At 43.6% G+C, this 17,537-nt stretch overlaps 1 protein-coding gene across 2 annotated transcripts in view; it reads left to right on the top strand.

Moving 5' to 3' along the window:
• Nucleotides 1-17,537, top strand: part of mdga2a (MAM domain containing glycosylphosphatidylinositol anchor 2a) — a 64,577-nt gene that overhangs the window by 22,754 nt on the left and 24,286 nt on the right. For both annotated transcript variants that reach the window (XM_071498591.1, XM_071498590.1), the window contains exons 3-8: nucleotides 254-428; nucleotides 3,619-3,815; nucleotides 6,501-6,633; nucleotides 8,052-8,324; nucleotides 13,266-13,595; nucleotides 15,905-16,219. In XM_071498591.1, coding sequence (XP_071354692.1) covers nucleotides 254-428; nucleotides 3,619-3,815; nucleotides 6,501-6,633; nucleotides 8,052-8,324; nucleotides 13,266-13,595; nucleotides 15,905-16,219 — 1,423 coding nt within the window. The remainder of the gene's footprint in view (nucleotides 1-253; nucleotides 429-3,618; nucleotides 3,816-6,500; nucleotides 6,634-8,051; nucleotides 8,325-13,265; nucleotides 13,596-15,904; nucleotides 16,220-17,537) is intronic.

Genomic DNA, 17,537 nt, shown 5'->3' with positions numbered 1-17,537 from the left:
TAATTTCCAGGGAAAAATCCTCTTACACTCAGGCCAGTGTGGTGGTTACTAATATAACCATGGACAGCTGTAACATGTGATCACATCTAACATGTAACATGTAAGGTGTGTATCAGTCTATAACACAAACATCTGTCATGATGCTTCACTGAGGACACATATAGAACCTGTGTGTTTTATTCAGACTCAGACAGAAACATATATATAATGTTTATGATGCGTGTCTGCCCCGCCCCCGCCACCTCCTCTTCAGATTCGTTGGACGAAGACAGCGGGCGGAGCCTCGGATCGTCAGGGCGACGCCTCTCTGCACAACGAGACTCTGAGGATAGAAACCATCAGTCGCCACCAGGGGGGGCGCTACTACTGCAAGGCTGAGAACGGACTGGGGTTGCCGGCCATTCGCTCCATACGAGTCGACGTCTACTGTGAGAACACACACACACACACACACACACACACACACACACACACACACTCTGCTGTGGAGAGGCCTCTGGTGTGTTTGTTACTGCTCAGTTCAGTTCAGTGTGATTCACACACAATAATTCATTCATACATTCAACAAAACAAATATGACAATGTTGAAAAACGCTGGGTGACAGAGGCCACAGGAGCTGACCAACCACACCCACCACCAACCACACCCACCACCACACAGGTATGTTCCCTCAGAGAGTCAGAGCAGCTGCGTTCACAGGTCTCATCAAAAACAGTCTGAAAACACTACAGCGTGATGTCACTGCCATCTGAGTCGAATTCAGCTCCGTATGTAGGAAACCTGTCCTGATCTGGACAAGAGGGACAAGGAGTTTCCCTCCACTGGGATTGTCTGCTCCACCCTAATGCGTCTCACATGTGTCCAGTCGTCCCCGCCTCCCCTGTGTTCAGGTGTCTTCTCCTCTGTCTGGCGTCTCCTGGTGTTTCCGTTTTCATTCCTGTGTTTTTCCTTGGATTTTGGATTTATTGCTGCTCCTGTCTGGATTTGTCTCACAAAGGTAAAGTAAGATTTAAAGGTTTAATGCTCACTGTACTGATCCTGCCCCATCTGTGAGTCTGTGTTTGGGTCCAGGTCACCTAAACGTGACAGTATCAGTCCTCCATGTTCTCAGGGAGGAGAAATGATCTGAAATGCTTGATGAAGAGAGACGGTGAGAACAGAGTTCAGGCAGTAAGAAAACTGGAGAACAAGCTGCATTCATTCAGGTTAACCCTCTTCCTCTTCCTTCCTCTTTCTCCTGCTGAGAGTCCAATGTTGAGATCGACACCACCCTCATATGTGCACAGTAAATGTGAATCTACAGCCAGCAGATGGTTAGCTTAGCTTAGTTTAGCTTAGCATAAAGAGTGGAACCCTGCTGATGGTCAGTGCTGGGTTGAAGAGCAGTCACTCACCTCGTTGTCAGTCAGCTGATGGTATTAAAACATCCCTCTGACCTGCATCACATGTGACAAACTCTTTGTGTTGTTGTTTGTGCGACTCGTTGCTGATTGTTGTGCAGCGGCGGTGTTTCTCCCCCGGAGCTCTGCTGAAGATCTGTCACAGGAAACATCAGATGGATGTTTCTCTCTGTGGAGACGGCGGCTTCATTTTCTCAGCTGCGACTGGGACGTGTAAACTCCCAGTAAAGCCAGTGCAGAGGCTTCCTGGGTGTTTTCCTACAGTGATCGTCTTCATGTACTTTGTCTGAAAAGTTTCCTCCAAAGTAACAAAAACAAGAGGAAAGAATCGCTACAAACTGCAAACATTGTTGTATGAAAGCTGCAATATCCTAGTGGATGTTTCCTACTGGGATCACAAGCATTGAAGTGGTACCTGAACGCATCACGACTGAGTGCCTCCTTCAGGGCACGCAGGCTTTTACACAACATTTCCTCTGTGAAACTGCAGAAGGAAACAGGATAAATCATTACCTCAGTCCCTGAACACCACCCCACCCTCACCTGCAGCTCATACAGCATCACTCCCAGTGCATTATGGGAGCTGGCAGCAGGCAGGGGCAGTTTGTTTTGGCCTCCGTGTAATTGCAGCAGCTGTTTTTCGGTGCTCAATGCGTTCAGTGTGAAGGTCGGATTTTGGCGTCGCCCTGTGTGAAGTGGATTAATGACTATTAGCCTCTCTGCCGGTGGCGGCTTCACAACCGGATTCATTAACCCAGTGGATTCTGATTGGTCGGCTGCTGTCAGCTGATCAGGCAGCTTGCTGTGTTTCCAGCCAATTAAAAAGCCTCTGGCTCTGCAGTAATTATCCCCACCACAGGAAAACTGACCCACTGTTTGGAGCAGATGAACAACAGTAAATTCAGACCCTGCAGGAGGAGACGAGCTTCATCTGTCTCTGTTGTCTCTGTGACTGTGGAGCTGCAGGTGTTTACACCTGAGCGTCAGCAGGTTAAGCTCTGATGGGTCTGATTCAGTAGATACAGATCAAAGAACCCAAAATGTGTGATGTTCCACCACAAATCTCCAGAACATTTTGTCTCCTGGTGGGGAACACTGTCTAACACATCACTGGAAAATGTCACATTTTTAACCACAGACAGAACGCCTAAAATCCACTAAGGGCCCAGTAGAAACCTCCTGAAGGACTTTTAGGAACACTAAGAACCTTAGATACTCCAAGAGTAGAACCTCCTCCATGGCTACTAAAACCCTCTGCCCCTGAACCTTACAGAAGAACCCAGAACCTAGTTATTAAACAATAAAACCTCAAACTCTGTTTTCTCAGTCACCTCTAGAACCTCCTCACTGACCACTACAACCTCCTAAAAGACCATTAGAACCATTTTAATGACCATCTGTAGAACCTCTTCAGCGACCACTTCCAAATCTTCTAAACAACCTAAAGAACTTCTAGAACCTTCCCATCGACCGGTAAAACACCCTAAATGAGAACCTCTTCAGTAACAACTAGAACCTTCTTCAGATTCAGTGAATAATGTTCTGACATGTTGGATGAAATGAAATGTACCAGGTTTTCCTTTAATTCCTCACCTGTCAGAAAAGAGTTTGTTGTATAATAACTAGACTGGTTCATCAAACCGGCCTCCTCTCCTGTCAGTGCCTCTCTGCTCAGACTGGTCAGGTTTTACTGAGATGTTTGAGATGTTTGTTGTCACAATACGTTCAAAGACCCGACAAATTTTAGACCTGAACTGAGACTGATAACTCAACCAGGACCAGCAGGATGTGGGTGGAGAGAGTCCACTTTACCCTTTACCTTTATAGGGAGTGTGTGTTGAAATCGGTCTTTACACAAACACACAAATACAAATAAAACAGCACAGAACCATCTTTGTCAGCTGTAAGGTGTTAGTGTGTTTTTGGTGAACTGACCCTTTACACTAAAGTCAGCCTGTGTGTGTGTGTGGGGGGGGGGGGGACTGGTCTACGGATAAGTCCAGCAGGTCCAGGACCGGCCTGTAGGCCAACCATACAGATGAGCATCTGTCTGTCACACAATAAAGAAATAATAAACTACAGTGTTTGTGATTCCTAAAATACCTATATTTTTAGATGAAGTTTGGTGTGTCGCCTGTCACAGATGTTTCTGTTCTGATCTTTTCCTGGAGTCACTGGGTTCATGATTTTAAGGAGTTTCCTCCTCCTCCTCCTCAGACCTGGACGACCCAGTGATCACGGTACATCAGAGCGTTGGGGAGGCGAAGGAGCAGTTCTACTTTGAGAGGACGGTGTTTCTTCGCTGTGTTGCCAACTCCAACCCACCTGTTCACTACACCTGGAGGAGAGGCAGGGAGGTGCTGACACAGGGCTCCGACTCTGGGGTGGAGATCTACGAGCCGTTTTTTACACAGGTGACGAAACTTCACTAAACCTGGTCCATCGGTTACGGAGGGAATTTAGTGTCAAATGTGACGACTCTGACTCTTCAGGTTCACAAACAAACACTGTCTCAGCTCAGAGCTCATGACTCTTACATTTGAAAAGCTTCCTGCACACATGTCTAAAACATGTTTTATTTTTGTCAACAGATTGTTGATTGATTGATGATTTACATTAACATAATGTAATTTTTATGTGTGATCTTTTTTGTCTTCTCATCTACAAATGCAAAAACACCAAAAAATAAATATATAAAACAAAATAACATCAACACAATGAAATTAGATTATTATTAATTTATTATAAATTATATATTCTTCTTTTTATTGTTATTATTCCTTGTGGGAAATATGTTTTTCTTCCCAACTCATCAGGAGACACAGTACATGTTGTGTGATTAATTAAGTCAAAATTAGTCAAATTATGTAAAAAAAAAAAAAAAAAGATAATAATAAACTTTATTGGATTTGTAAAATGATTTAATTTGGAAAATAGCTTTAAAAATGTTCCTAAAAAAGAATCATTTACATAAAATATTGTGGAATAAAAATAATAAAAAAAAAAAAAGCTCTGATACAAGTTTTTTTAAAAAGATATGAATATAGGAGAGATTGAAAAGATATTACTCCCAGAAACCTTCTCATTTCCAAAACTTTAATTTAAGCCGTTTTTTAACTTCATCATCACAGTTGTGTGTCTATTATTAACATCACTAAGAGTCCTCGTGATAATTTCAGTTCTGTGGTGAAACAGCGCCGTCGCTCTCTCTCAGGACTCAGTGTTGAAGCTGCTTCAATAAAAGTGTTTTTAGTCGCATAATTCTCAGTGTGATTCCACTCGTCCTTCAGTTTTGTCCAAAAATAGCTCAAAGTTAGATTTTTGTCCAAGTTGAGCTTCACACAGACATTCTAACCTTGACAGGTTTGTTCAGGTTTGCTTCTGTTTTGTGTTTGTGCACTTCTCCTCTTTTTTTCTTCTTTCTTTACATAATCTTTTAACTCGTGGATGGTTTTAAATATGGAAAGGTGACGACAGAGAGAAGGGTGGAAGAATAATGATGATGACCTTAGAGAAATTACACCCTTAACTACACATAACAGGACTCATGAAAATCCTACATGTTATCCATTCTTCCATCACAGCTCATTACTGTGTAAACCTATATAAACTTTGTTGCTATTTAAACTTGCAGAAAGTGTTTGTCTATTAATATACATTTCTAACCATCTGAGCAAAAAGTTTATCAGTGAAAATAACAAAACAAAACCTGTGGGTCTAGTGAAATTGTTTTTCTTTTCTTTTCTTTTTTTCTTTTTTCCTATTTTTCTATTTTATTTTTATTTATTTATTTATTTATTTTTATCATTTATTTTACCTTTCAGGGCTTCTGTACAGCTTCTCCTGTAATCAGTCCAAAGTACACTTATGAAAATCTCATCAAAATATCTCAGGGTATTTTTTTGGATAGCCATAATGAGAGAGAGAGAGAGAGAAAAAGTGAGAGAGAGGATGACATGCAGCAAAGGGCCACAGGTCAGACCCTGAACCAGAACCCAGGCCACTGAGATTAGGACTAACTCTCTCACTCTCTACCAGCTGAGCCACCGGGTCGTCCCATCGTGGGGCTGATTTTCATTTATTTGTCGACACACACACCTTTCCCACAGAGCTGCTGTGTGTGGGAAATAGATGTCTGTAGTTTAAAGCTCCTCCTCCTGTGGATTAAAACCTCTGCAGATGGAGATTCCAGATTTGTCTTTTTTTCTTTTGGCAGTGGTTTAGATTTAATTTGGAGCAAAGGCAAGCCGGCCAATCAGGTGGCCAGTTAGTGGGCCGTGTAATACCACAGCAGAGATAACATTCACGCCAGATTTGAACGCTGTCAACTGTAATGCCTTCAGCGTCAAGCTCGTGAGCTCGTTAACCCCTCCCCCCTTTGCCCCTTCATCCCTCCTCGTGGGCCCTAATGAGGGACTTATCTCCTCTTCCTCCTGCTCCTCTGCAGCCAAAAAAATTGGCCGCCATCTTTGCACAAACATCCCATTTAAATGTCATCTAATCTCATCTCATCTGTCCGTAAGGCGGAAGGCAGCGCAGAGGCTGCCAGAGGAGATAAGAGAGATTTGGCAGCGAGGTGGAGAGTAGAAGAGGAGGGGGAGCAGGAGACAGGAGAGGAAGGAACAGGGGGAGGAAGAAGGGGAGGAGGAGAACTGAGGGAGAAGAGGAGGAGCTCAGACTGGAACAGAATAGAGCTGTGATTGATCTGCTGAATATTGAAGACTAATTTCTATTCATTTACTTCTCTGATTTTTGGATTTAAAAGCATCAAAAATGAAGTTTTGAATAATAGGACTTTCCTTGTCTCTGTAGTTTGTACAATATCTACAAAATATGAATTAATAAATCATGATCAAAATATAACATTCAGCCTATAAAACATATATGTACAGTTGTTCTGTTGAAATTTGCAAACATACGCAGATACACACACGTCTGTGTACATAGCATGGTGAAGACATTTTGCCAGGTCCTCACTCCTTCAAAGGACACGTTGAAATTAGGGTTAGATTAGGTTTAGGACGACAGGGGTAACATTATGCTGATGAGTGTCCTCACAAGTATAACAAGACGTGTGTGTGTGTGTGTGTGTGTTTCAGGGTGAGACAAAGATCTTGAAGTTGAAAAATCTTCGTCCTCAGGATTACGCTGACTACACCTGCATCTCCTCCGTCAGGAACGTCTGCGGCATCACAGACAAGAGCGCCCACTTCAGTCTGAGCAACAGGACAGGTATCACACATACACACACACACAGAGATAAGAGGTGAGTCCCCACAATGTGAGTTTGTTTACAGGTCCCCTCTTCATCCTCAAACCTGTACTACTGTACTTCTGAGGCCCTGGAGTTTCACCATAACCTTAATCCAGTCCTAGTTTTGACTTTAACCGTGGACCAGATTCTAAACCTTGAAATTTATAGTTTTACCTTGTTGGAACCAAATAGTGTTCTCACAGGGTAGGAGAGTCCCCACAGTGTCAGTGTGTTTACAGGTTCAGGATAAATGAATACAGATTAATTTTATAAAAACATTAATGACCTGATTCATTAATCTTTCCCAATTTATTTCAATAAATAAAACCAATAATACATTTAAATAGCACATTTTAAGCTACAAAGTACATACATAAAATCAAAAAGTTGACCTATTTTTGACATAAAAAATACAATTTTGATTTACCTCATAATTATAACTGTATCTTACAATTTATACTTAATAAGATATGTTTTCTGACGTAAAATTGTGATTTGTAAAATCAGAATTATGAGGTACTATGTTTTAAACTTCTGATGCAGAAAGTCAGACTTTGACTTTACATCCCATAATTTTGATTTACCATGAGTATTTTTATTATTTGTCTTTATCTCTTTCTTTCTTGTTTCTGGCATAAATAGTCTTCCATACTTAATATAAAATGCAGCATAAATGCAATTTCCCTTTCTATGTATTGGTTTTGTTTAATCTCACTCTCTACCTGTAACTTTACAGTTGGATGAATGTAAATCATAAATAAATTATTTTCCTCTCTGAGCTCAGACTGCAGCTCTCTGACCTGTACAGTAGATCTGCTGCCCTGCCCCAGGGGCTGATGGGATTTACATGTCAGCTTAACAGAGGTCGACTCAGCTATTTTTATCTCCCTCATTATTATTTCTGCATTTAGCTGCTTTTCTGCAGCTCCTCATGTGCAGCTGATGGAGGCAGCAAGTCGCTCTGCAGCTTTATTTTTCACAACAGGAAGCTTTTATTCTATATTTCTGCAGCAGGAAGCTTGATCATTATGAATTATTCACAGATGTTTAAAACCTTTTAAAATGTGAAATATGTATATATTAGTTGTAGAAAACTCCCATGAACCACCTGCATGACCTGACCAACGTGATGCTGAAATCCTCCTAGAAACCATGTGAAGGTCACACTGTTACAATATTATAATAACATAATAAAAACCTATATTAGGCATATTTTAAAACTAGAAATTCTGGATTTTAATATTACAAACAATAAAATATGAGTTCTAAATCAAACAGGAAAGAACAGAAGTAAAGTTGATTTGTGAAGAAAGAAAAATGCATCAATAAAAGTGTGAAGTTGAATAATGTTTATAAATAAAATAAAACTGAGTTTAACATTTTCTCCTCCCCTCAGCTCCTCCCTCCATTAAACTCCTCCTGGACGACCCCCTGGTGGTGAACCCGGGGGAGACAATCACTCTGGTGTGTGTGGCATCAGGCGGAGACCCACCCCCAACCCTGACCTGGGTGAAGCCGGGAGGGGAGGAGCTCCCGAAGAGGGGCATTGTCAACGGTGGCACACTGACTATCCCCGTGGTAACCGTTGATGACGGCGGCGCCTACAGCTGTGTAGCATCCAACAACGTGGGAAACCCTGCCAAGAAATCCACCACCATACTGGTCAGAGGTGCGACATTTAAACTTAATCTAAAACCAGATCTTAATGTGAAAATATAATGGTCGACCTTGCAGGGACCTGGTGGGAGGTGAGTTCCCATAAGGCAGATTGTGATGAAACGTGGTTCAGATGTTCATGTTCCCCTGAGGATGAACTGTAACAACTGATGATCCTCTGACTTTTCCTCTGGCGCCTGCCTAACATCAGCATGATAGCATTGTAGCTGTCAGCACGTTAGCATGCTGATGTGCTCTGTAACGTGCTTTCACGGTGTAAAAGGAGTCAGTCGCCTTATTTAGCATTTATTTTTATTATAAATTAATTTGCTGATTATTCTCATTCTTTATTGATTTTTTTGTCCATAAATTGTTTAAAAATAGTGAAAAAATGCAGTTTACAGTTTTCTGAGCTCAGTGTCCAAAAACTAGTTATTCAAATGCCTGTTGTCACACAGCACGAAGCTGAAGACTGTAAATAATCTTTGGCATTTTTGCTTGAAAAATGAGTGAATTCATTAATCAATTGAAAAATAATTGATTAATTGGCTTGATCCTGATACAGTGCAGTAGATTTTCACTGTGTGGTCGTTCAGCAGGTACAAACACTGTGAGTGAAGACGTGTCTGGATTTGGTTTTGATCCTCCACGGGTCCTGATGCACCAGCAGCTTCGTCACATCCTCCCTCAGAACACTGAACCTCGACAGCGTCACCAGACCTGAATGACGTGAAACACAACAGTCGTGAGCTACACTTTAGTTGTGTTATTTTTAGAAACAGTCCGATGTGATAATTTGGTTTCTCTGGGATTTAGCATCTACCTGTTGAGAGGTGTTACACCTGTGTTCAGGTGAGTCCTCGGCTTTAGTCTCTGCAGGAACAAAGACACAAAGATGTCTTAACTTGTTTTAAATGTACAAGCTGCTGCAGAGTCGACCAGAATAGATCCAGCACATCCACAACAAACAGAGCGTTTATCTGTGTCTGTGCAGAGACGTTCCGCTCTCAGATTATTTCAGTCTTTGTAAATCAGATCATCCTCCTCCTCCTCCTCCTCTTCCTCCTCTCTGCTGCTGTGTGCAGTCGTTTCCTGCAGCACCCGTCCTGAGCGTCATCAGCACTTTGTGAAGTTTTGATGACGCGTCCTGCTTCGACTTTGAGAGGATAAGAAGAAAATCAGCACAGAGCGATAACAGACATTTATTTTCAGTATAAAAACACAGCAGGATTTATTAGAGCAGAGAAGCAGTTTGTCAGGCTCTGATAACATTGATTTAACATGATTCATAAAGATAAAACATTTTAATATCACTGAGTCATCATTTTAGTCTAATGTCAGTTTTTCTCTGTGAAAGTTCATTTCAAACACAACATTAGTTGAAACGTGTTTATTTCTTCAGGACTCAATTTGTAAAAGTGTTGAAGGTTTAACGCTGATGATTTGGGTGATGATGATGATGATGATGATGATGAGGAGGAGGAGGAGGAGGAGGAGGAGGAGGAGGAGAAGGAGGTGATGAAGGACAAGAGAAGTGGCACAGTTTTGTGAACAGGAGGGAGGAGGATATGGAGGGAGAGGCTGTGATGAGGAGGCGGAGGAGTGGAGAGTGATAAAGGGAGGAGGTGATGGAGGTGATGATTGTCAGGGGTGCACCGCGGAGGAGGAGGAGGAGATGATGAAGAAGCAGATGAATGGAGATTGATAATAGAAGAGGTGATGAAGAGTGAGAACAAGGAGGAGGAGGTGATGAAGGGTGAGGAGGAGGATGATGGACATTCTGTTAAACAAACATGACAGACAGGAAGCTCCTCACCCTGCTGTGTGTGTGTCAGTGTTGTGTGTGTCTGTGTGTGTGTCTGTGTGTGTGTCTGTGTGTGTGTGTGTGTCACTGAGATGTCAGAGCATCAAAATATATTTTCAATCATCAGAAACAGGAAATTAGCTTTAGCACAGATTAGCTGTGGAGCCGTTTCAGGTGGTGTTTTGACACCAGGTCCAAACTGAGTCTGGTCTGAACCGGTTCACAGCTCCGGGGTTTTAAAGGACTGAACAGAGTTTTTCTCAGGTGGTTTCACATCAACACGTCAGGCTCCAGAAATCCTGTTTCAGGAGATGATGCAGAAAAACGACATGAAAGCTTCTGTCAACGAGATTTTAAACAACGATACAGAAACAAACCTCTGTTTTCTATGTAAAGAGAGGTGGCGGAGAGATGGCGTCCTGAGCAGAGAACGAAGCCACACCCCCTCTGTGTGTGATGTAATCTGACTTCCTGTGTGTTGGTAGCTGGTTATAGACACCCAGGCTCCGCCCACAGGTGCTGAGGTGGAGAACGCTACGAGCTGCTAAAGGTGCGGCTGGTTTCTTCTCCTCATGTGTCAGTGACTTGATGCTACATGATGTTAATGTCTGTTTCCATAGTGACGGCTACAGTAGCATGCTAATGTTAGCTGACCTGCTGTTAGCAATATTATGAATGTGTTTAGCAAATTTTGCTATCACTAGCTGGCTAACTGTTGCAATGCTGTGGAGCATATCACAGCTATGCTAGCGTGGGCTAACAGCTGTGGTTAGGTTGTTTCTGTTGGCTCTCATGTTCACAGTGTAACTTTATTCAGTTGTTGTGTGTTTGGTGACACATCTGTGTTCATGTCGACCACAGCAGCTTCAACAAAGTTCAGAGGTAAAAAAAAAAAAAAAAAAATCTGTACATGTAAAATCTCTGAAATCTTCTGAGGTTCTTCACTCAGGGTTCTGGACCTTTCAACAGAATCTCACTGTCTTCATCAGCATCACAGTCCGTCTCAGAATGAGACAGACAGTTCTACTGTACTAATACTACACACACAGTATTACTATACTAGTACTGCACACACACAGTACTACTATACTAGTACTGCACACACAGTATTACTGTACTAGTACTGCACACACACAGTACTACTATACTAGTACTGCACACACAGTACTACTGTACTAGTACTACACTCACAGTATTACTGTACTAGTACTGCACACACAGTATTACTATACTAATACTGCACACATACAGTACTACTGTTTATAGACAGTACCAGTCTGTGTGTGTGTGTGTGTGTGTTTGTGTTTTTCACTGCGTCAGTAAAAGGTCTGTTGCATAACTAGAAATGGATGCAGTGGCTGAACATGAAAGTCACTCTGCACACACACACACACACACACACACACACACACACACACACACCCACACACCCACACATATACACATACACACATGCACACACATATACAAACACACACTCTCTCTCAGGGTTTAGTTTTAAGGCGTTCTTGCTTTAATCTTAATGAACAAGGACAATCAGCTGCTCGCCTCATGAACTGAAGCTATTTATATACACATACCCCCAACACACACACACACACACACACACACACACACACACACACACGTGTGTGTGTGTGTGTGTGTGTGTGTGTGTGTGTGTGACTGAACAAACATCACAGTAACATGTTTCAGTATCTTCTCATCCACCTGCTCAGTGCTGCTGTAACTGGAGCTGGGAATTGATAAGATTTTATTGACACCAATACCATTATTGATTCTGTTTATCAACCTGATCGACCCCCTGATCGATTCCCGATCAGCGCTCTGTGTGAAGAACAGTCGGCCTCCACAGGTGTTTGTCATAGTCTCACCTGACTCACGATGTAAACACCTGCCTGGAGTCTGTGGCTGCAGCCTCGTGATTATTTGATCAGCTGTTTATTCTGTGGCTGAACACATGATGGTTTTATTTACTGAGAGATGTGCATCCATATTACCCAGCATGCCCAGCTGATCAACATTTGAAATTCAATATTTAATCAATAGTCAATGAGTGATGAGACGATCGCTGTCTTGTTTTATGATGATGTCATCGGGTCTGGTCCCACACTGATGACTCAGCTGATCACTGAGAGCAGAAACAGCATCAACTGTCTACTTCGAAATCTCCTGAATGGTAAATTACATTTTCCACATGACTTTTAAAGGAGATAGATGACATCAGAGTGTTTGATGCTACAGTCTGACTGTCAGTCAGGTGAGCTGTTACCTGTGTGAACACAGGAAGTGAGCGCTGGCAGACGATCTCCCACTGAGCTGGAAACCAGCAGCGTCAGTGCAACGTGTGAGAACAGCGGCAGCACGGCGGCGGCGCTGCAGACGGTCACAGGATTAGAGTGAACAAATGGCCTCAGTCATAATTAAGCTCCATTTGGACGGATTAGTTTCTCCACAGCTGGAAGGGTAATTGTAATCATTGAAAACACAAGGAGGGACTGAACTCTGCAGGCTCTGTTCTGGTTCTGGTTCTGGTGCAGGATTCAAACTGACACGAGACCTCAGGTTTAGGAAAAATCACAAACTCACAGACTTAATGTTTAAGTTTGATTTTTTTATTTTAGAAAGGAAACAAAAACACCAGAAATCAGCTGATTGAACCAGTGTAACATGAGTTCATCTGCAACACCTCTGCTGGTCTCCAGGAGTCCCCAGACCTGATCTGAGGGGGACCCGGTCCAAATACAGTCCACCTGAACAGAGAGAGGAGACCAGCGTGATGATTGATCAGTCAGGTTGATCAATGAACATGATGGAAAAGAGCAGCAAAGTAATAATAATAATAATAATAATAATAATGATAATAATAATGTTGTGGTTCAGCTGGAGGTGGTTTAGAGTTCACATTATCCTGATTGTTTGGTTTCAGGGCAGATAGAGCGGCGTGTCATCAGCGTAACAGTGTTTCTGAACGATTTTACCTTGAAGTCCTCTCCCTGAATATTTGTCCATGTGATTTTAATCATATGTGTTGGACGTTGAGTCCTGGACATTTGTATGTTGTTGTGTTTTGGGACGTTTCCTCGTTCATCAGTTTGGCTTCAGTCTGGGACCGAAGTTCGTCTTCTTTTACCCGTCTGTCTCCTCCAGGCCTTCGTAAAGGTCGTTTCTGGATCACACCCGACCCCTACCACAATGACGACAACATCCAGATCGGCCGGGAGGTGAAGATCAGCTGCCAGGTGGAGGCCACGCCCCCGGAGGAGCTGCAGTTTGGCTGGCTGAAGAACGGCCGGCCGCTGAGGAGCTCCGAGCGGATGGTCATCACCCACACCGACACGGACATCTCCCCAGGCACCACCAACCTCGACATCATCGACCTCAAGTTCACTGACTTTGGCACCTACACCTGTGTGGCGTCGCTGAGAAACGGAGGAACCCCCGAGATCAGCATCGACGTCAACATCTCATCCACCACAGGTGAGTCACGCTGTGGGAGGGGCTTTTACACAGGAACAGGACAGACTCTTACCTGATTCATCTTACACATCAATCCAACACCAATCATCCACTTTTATGTTGGTTGCCTAGCAACTGACGCCACTTCTCACCTCTCACCTCACTGAGGTGGAGCCCCATGTCACAGCTGGTGGTAGCTGCTCGGCTAACTGCAGGATCATGGTCCGGGGGGGTCCAGTGCCTAATGAGGGTTTTGTTCTGCACACGGTTCGGATCAGAGCGTCTCAGTGAATAAAATCTGCCTGTTGACGTTTGATTGGTTGTGTGAAGAGCAGCTGTGTGGACAGAAGACGCCATGTTTGGTTTCCTCCAGACGTGACACAACTGGTCGTCCCGCTCTGTTTCCATGGTGACCTGTGTTGTGTTGCTCTGGGAGGCCACAGATGTTATTTATAGGTCGTTGACACACAATTAACAGTGACCTGAATTCAGAGAGTTTGAGTGTGAAAATGATGCTTAATTGAACCTGTAAGTTCATAGAGGAGAAAATTACTGTGATGGATGAAAATGACACGAAGTATAAATAAATAAATGCAGAAATAAACAATTAAATACATAAGTAAATGCAAAATAAATACATTTTGATAATGAAAACTACTATTTCTGTATGTTTACATTTATATATTTATGTATTTCTGAATTCATCTAATTCTAAATGTAGAAATACAGAAATAAGTACATTAAAAAATCAATTAATGTCTCGATTCTCTAAACTGATGAGTTTTCGTTTCAGCTGATTTCAACTGATTTGACTGAGACGTGAAAACCAGACAAACCAGTTTCTTAATGAAAGGTCGTCGACCTGCGGACACCTGTGGAATCTCGTGTTGCAGCGTCGTCGCCTCGTGGTTGTGAGTCTGCTGTCGACATTAGACACAAACAAATCACATGTAGAGCAGCTTGTAATAAATGCAACAGCCATGTGGGAGAATGAGAAACAAGGGTCTTAAATATGCACTTGATGATTACACGCCTGTTATAATGCTAACGCCACACAATGTGATGAAGCACAATCATCATCCTCATCAGTTTATATGGAGGTCAAGGAGATGAAGCAGGAGATCAGCTGATTGTTTAAAAGGTGTCAGAGTCTCTGTGAAAACAGCTGAAGCCTCTGCAGCCCAAACCACCTGACTGTATCCTGCAGAGTGAAAGGTTGTATCACGCTAACATCATCATGGCCGCCTCAGCAGCTCAGAGACTCGTTCAGCCCGGAGACGACGCTGAGGGGCCACACTTCTCTACGACCTCCTCCTCTCACTCAGAGTGAGTCCACTCCTCCTCTGGGCATCAGTGAAAACTCTTCAAATGTGACGTGGACGTCCCCTTCTCCTGGTGTCTCTGCTGTCGGGTAAAACACTCTGAAGCTGCAGCAGCTTGTCTTCGTCTTCGTCTGCGTCTGCGTCTTCGTCTTCGTCTTCCTCTCCGGCCCTGCAGCCCTGAAGCTTTGTTACAGACCTCACACAGTTCAGGTTCTGCAGAGAGAAAAGAAGCAGAACTTTTCCTTCATGTTGTGCAGATGAGCATCGTGACTTCCTGTTTGTTTGTGACCTTGGTGGACGGGAGGAGAGATTCAGAAAGCCTGGGAGGAGGAGGGAGGAGGGAGGAGGGAGGAGGAGGGGGAGGAAACATCGCTGCAGTCTCAGTCTGAGCTGTGTGACGGATGTTTCGTGTTAAAACAGAAGGTCACACTCGGGTTGCTGCTGCGTTCCCATAAGGAAAATAATTGCTACAACAGTCCAGCACAACCCCCCCACCCCCCACCCCCACCCTCAGATTCTCTCTATGTGTTTTGAAATGAAGGACAAACTACAGAAGAAGAACAGCTGTTTCCTGATCTTTCTCTCTGCACCATCCATCATTTCAGCGAATATTTGTTGATGTCACTTAAGTTTTTCTGTCCTCAATTACTACAGTACCCATGAGCCTCAGCTGCTGTTGCTATGGGCACAATTCAGAAACAAATAGTTTGTAGTTTTTGACAACACAGTAATTAACAAACTAAAGATGAAAATGTGTTTTAGCCTAAAGCTTCAGTTTGATCGTTGATGAAGGAAACACACAAGACAAACAAGGTCAGAGTTCATGTCAGACACACACACACTCACACACACACACACACACACACATCCTCATACACACACACACACACACAGGAGAGCAGCCGTCACACATCACCATGGCTCCAATGGACAAAGCAAAAACAACAGGAAGTTACAACAAACAACACAAACATGTTTCACTGTGACTTCCTGTCTCTGTCCCTGCAGTTCCTCCGGAGCTGACCGTCCCCAGGGGGCGCTCTCACCTCATCGCTCAGGAGGGCGACACAGTGGACCTGCAGTGTCTGGTCTCAGGGAAACCCAAACCCATCATCCTGTGGTCACGGGTGGAGGAGAGCGGGGCGGCGGCGGCGGCAGCAGCTCTGATGCCAGATGGCTCGACGCAGATGGAGAGCTACGACGGCGTCCTGAGGATCAACAACGTGACAAGAGAGATGGGCGGGACTTACCGCTGCCAGACGAGTCAGTACAACGGCTTCAACGTGAAACCAAGAGAGGCCCTGATCCAGCTGGTGGTGCAGTGTGGGTAACACACACACACACACACACACACACACAGGTGGAGTGGGTCTAATCAGCTCATACATGCAACTGCAGCAAATTATATTGTGTTTGTGTTTGTGTGTAAAACATCCATTCAGTACTTTTACTGTGATACTGTAACCACAGGAAATACCTCACGTCCTCCTGACTCATCTTCCTCAGTCTCTTCATCCTCCACTGCACATTTCAGCAGAAACCAAACGTAACATCTGCTCCAGATGTAAACAAACACCAGCAGCCAACAACTGTGCTGCTTCAGCCCCTAAAATACCCAGAGTGCACTGCGGCGTTGACTCCGAGCCCTGCAGGTGTCACATCATCCAATCAAAGAGCATCACATCCATCAGAGCAGACAGCAGCAGATCTGTGTGATAAAAGCACCGTTTGTGTGGAAACACACAGCAGCAGGTAGGAGCCCGGCGCCCTGCTCCAGGGCATGCCGGCAGCCGCTGACAGACACATGCTGCCTGTCTGTGGATCCACGAGCTTCCAGTCACGCTCCGTCTCACCTGCAGGGAACCACGTCGCACAGAATACAGTCAGAGGATGTGACAGGAAGCCGTGCACACACACACACACACACACACACAGCTCCTGGCTCTCTGCACTAAAAGGCTGTCAGAGTAAATCTCTGCAGCTCGACTCGTTCTGATTCTCCTGACAATCGAGGTGGAAACAGTTTGAGGTCTGAGACTCTGACAACTCACCTGACAACAAGTAAACATCCAACACTCACTGATCACATGATACAAAATATCTTTATTGACATGTCCTTTACATGACAACACAAAGTCTGATCTGTCTGATGTCAGTGAGGATGAAGAACTGTCATCACTGAATCAACTAACAAAGGAAGTAAACACAAAATAAAATAAACCCTTTTTGTTCTCATCACTAAATCCCATTTTAACCTGGAGGGTCTGAGGCGACAGGACGTCTGCTACCATCTGTTTGTCAAAGAAAAAATTTCTTCTTCTTTCTGTGGCAAAAACCCTCGAATCAAATGATGTTTGGACGTGTCCTTTAAACCCCACAACCACAGTCTGCTTAAAAATGAGATTTTTTTCTGTTGGAATCTTCACTGTGTTTGTAAAAGTTCTTCAATGGACACGACACAAAACACAGTTCTTCTTCGTCTTTTTGGTCTTTTACTCTCCATAACAAACAGATCAGCTGATCAGAACCAGTAAAAACACCGAATCAAACAGGTTCACATTTAAAGTCACTGATTGGTCGACGCTCTTCAGTGACACAGGACGTCTCTGATTGGCTGGAGCTGAGCTGTCTAACATTTCCT

The sequence above is a fragment of the Trachinotus anak genome, unplaced genomic scaffold, assembly GCF_046630095.1.
Source record: "Trachinotus anak isolate AG129_WGS33_773 ecotype Australia unplaced genomic scaffold, CSIRO_AGI_Tana_v1 ptg000015l, whole genome shotgun sequence".
Lineage (NCBI taxonomy): Eukaryota > Metazoa > Chordata > Actinopteri > Carangiformes > Carangidae > Trachinotus > Trachinotus anak.
The sequence above is the reverse complement of the archived record's forward strand: the minus strand, read 5'-3'. Positions and strand labels throughout refer to the sequence as shown.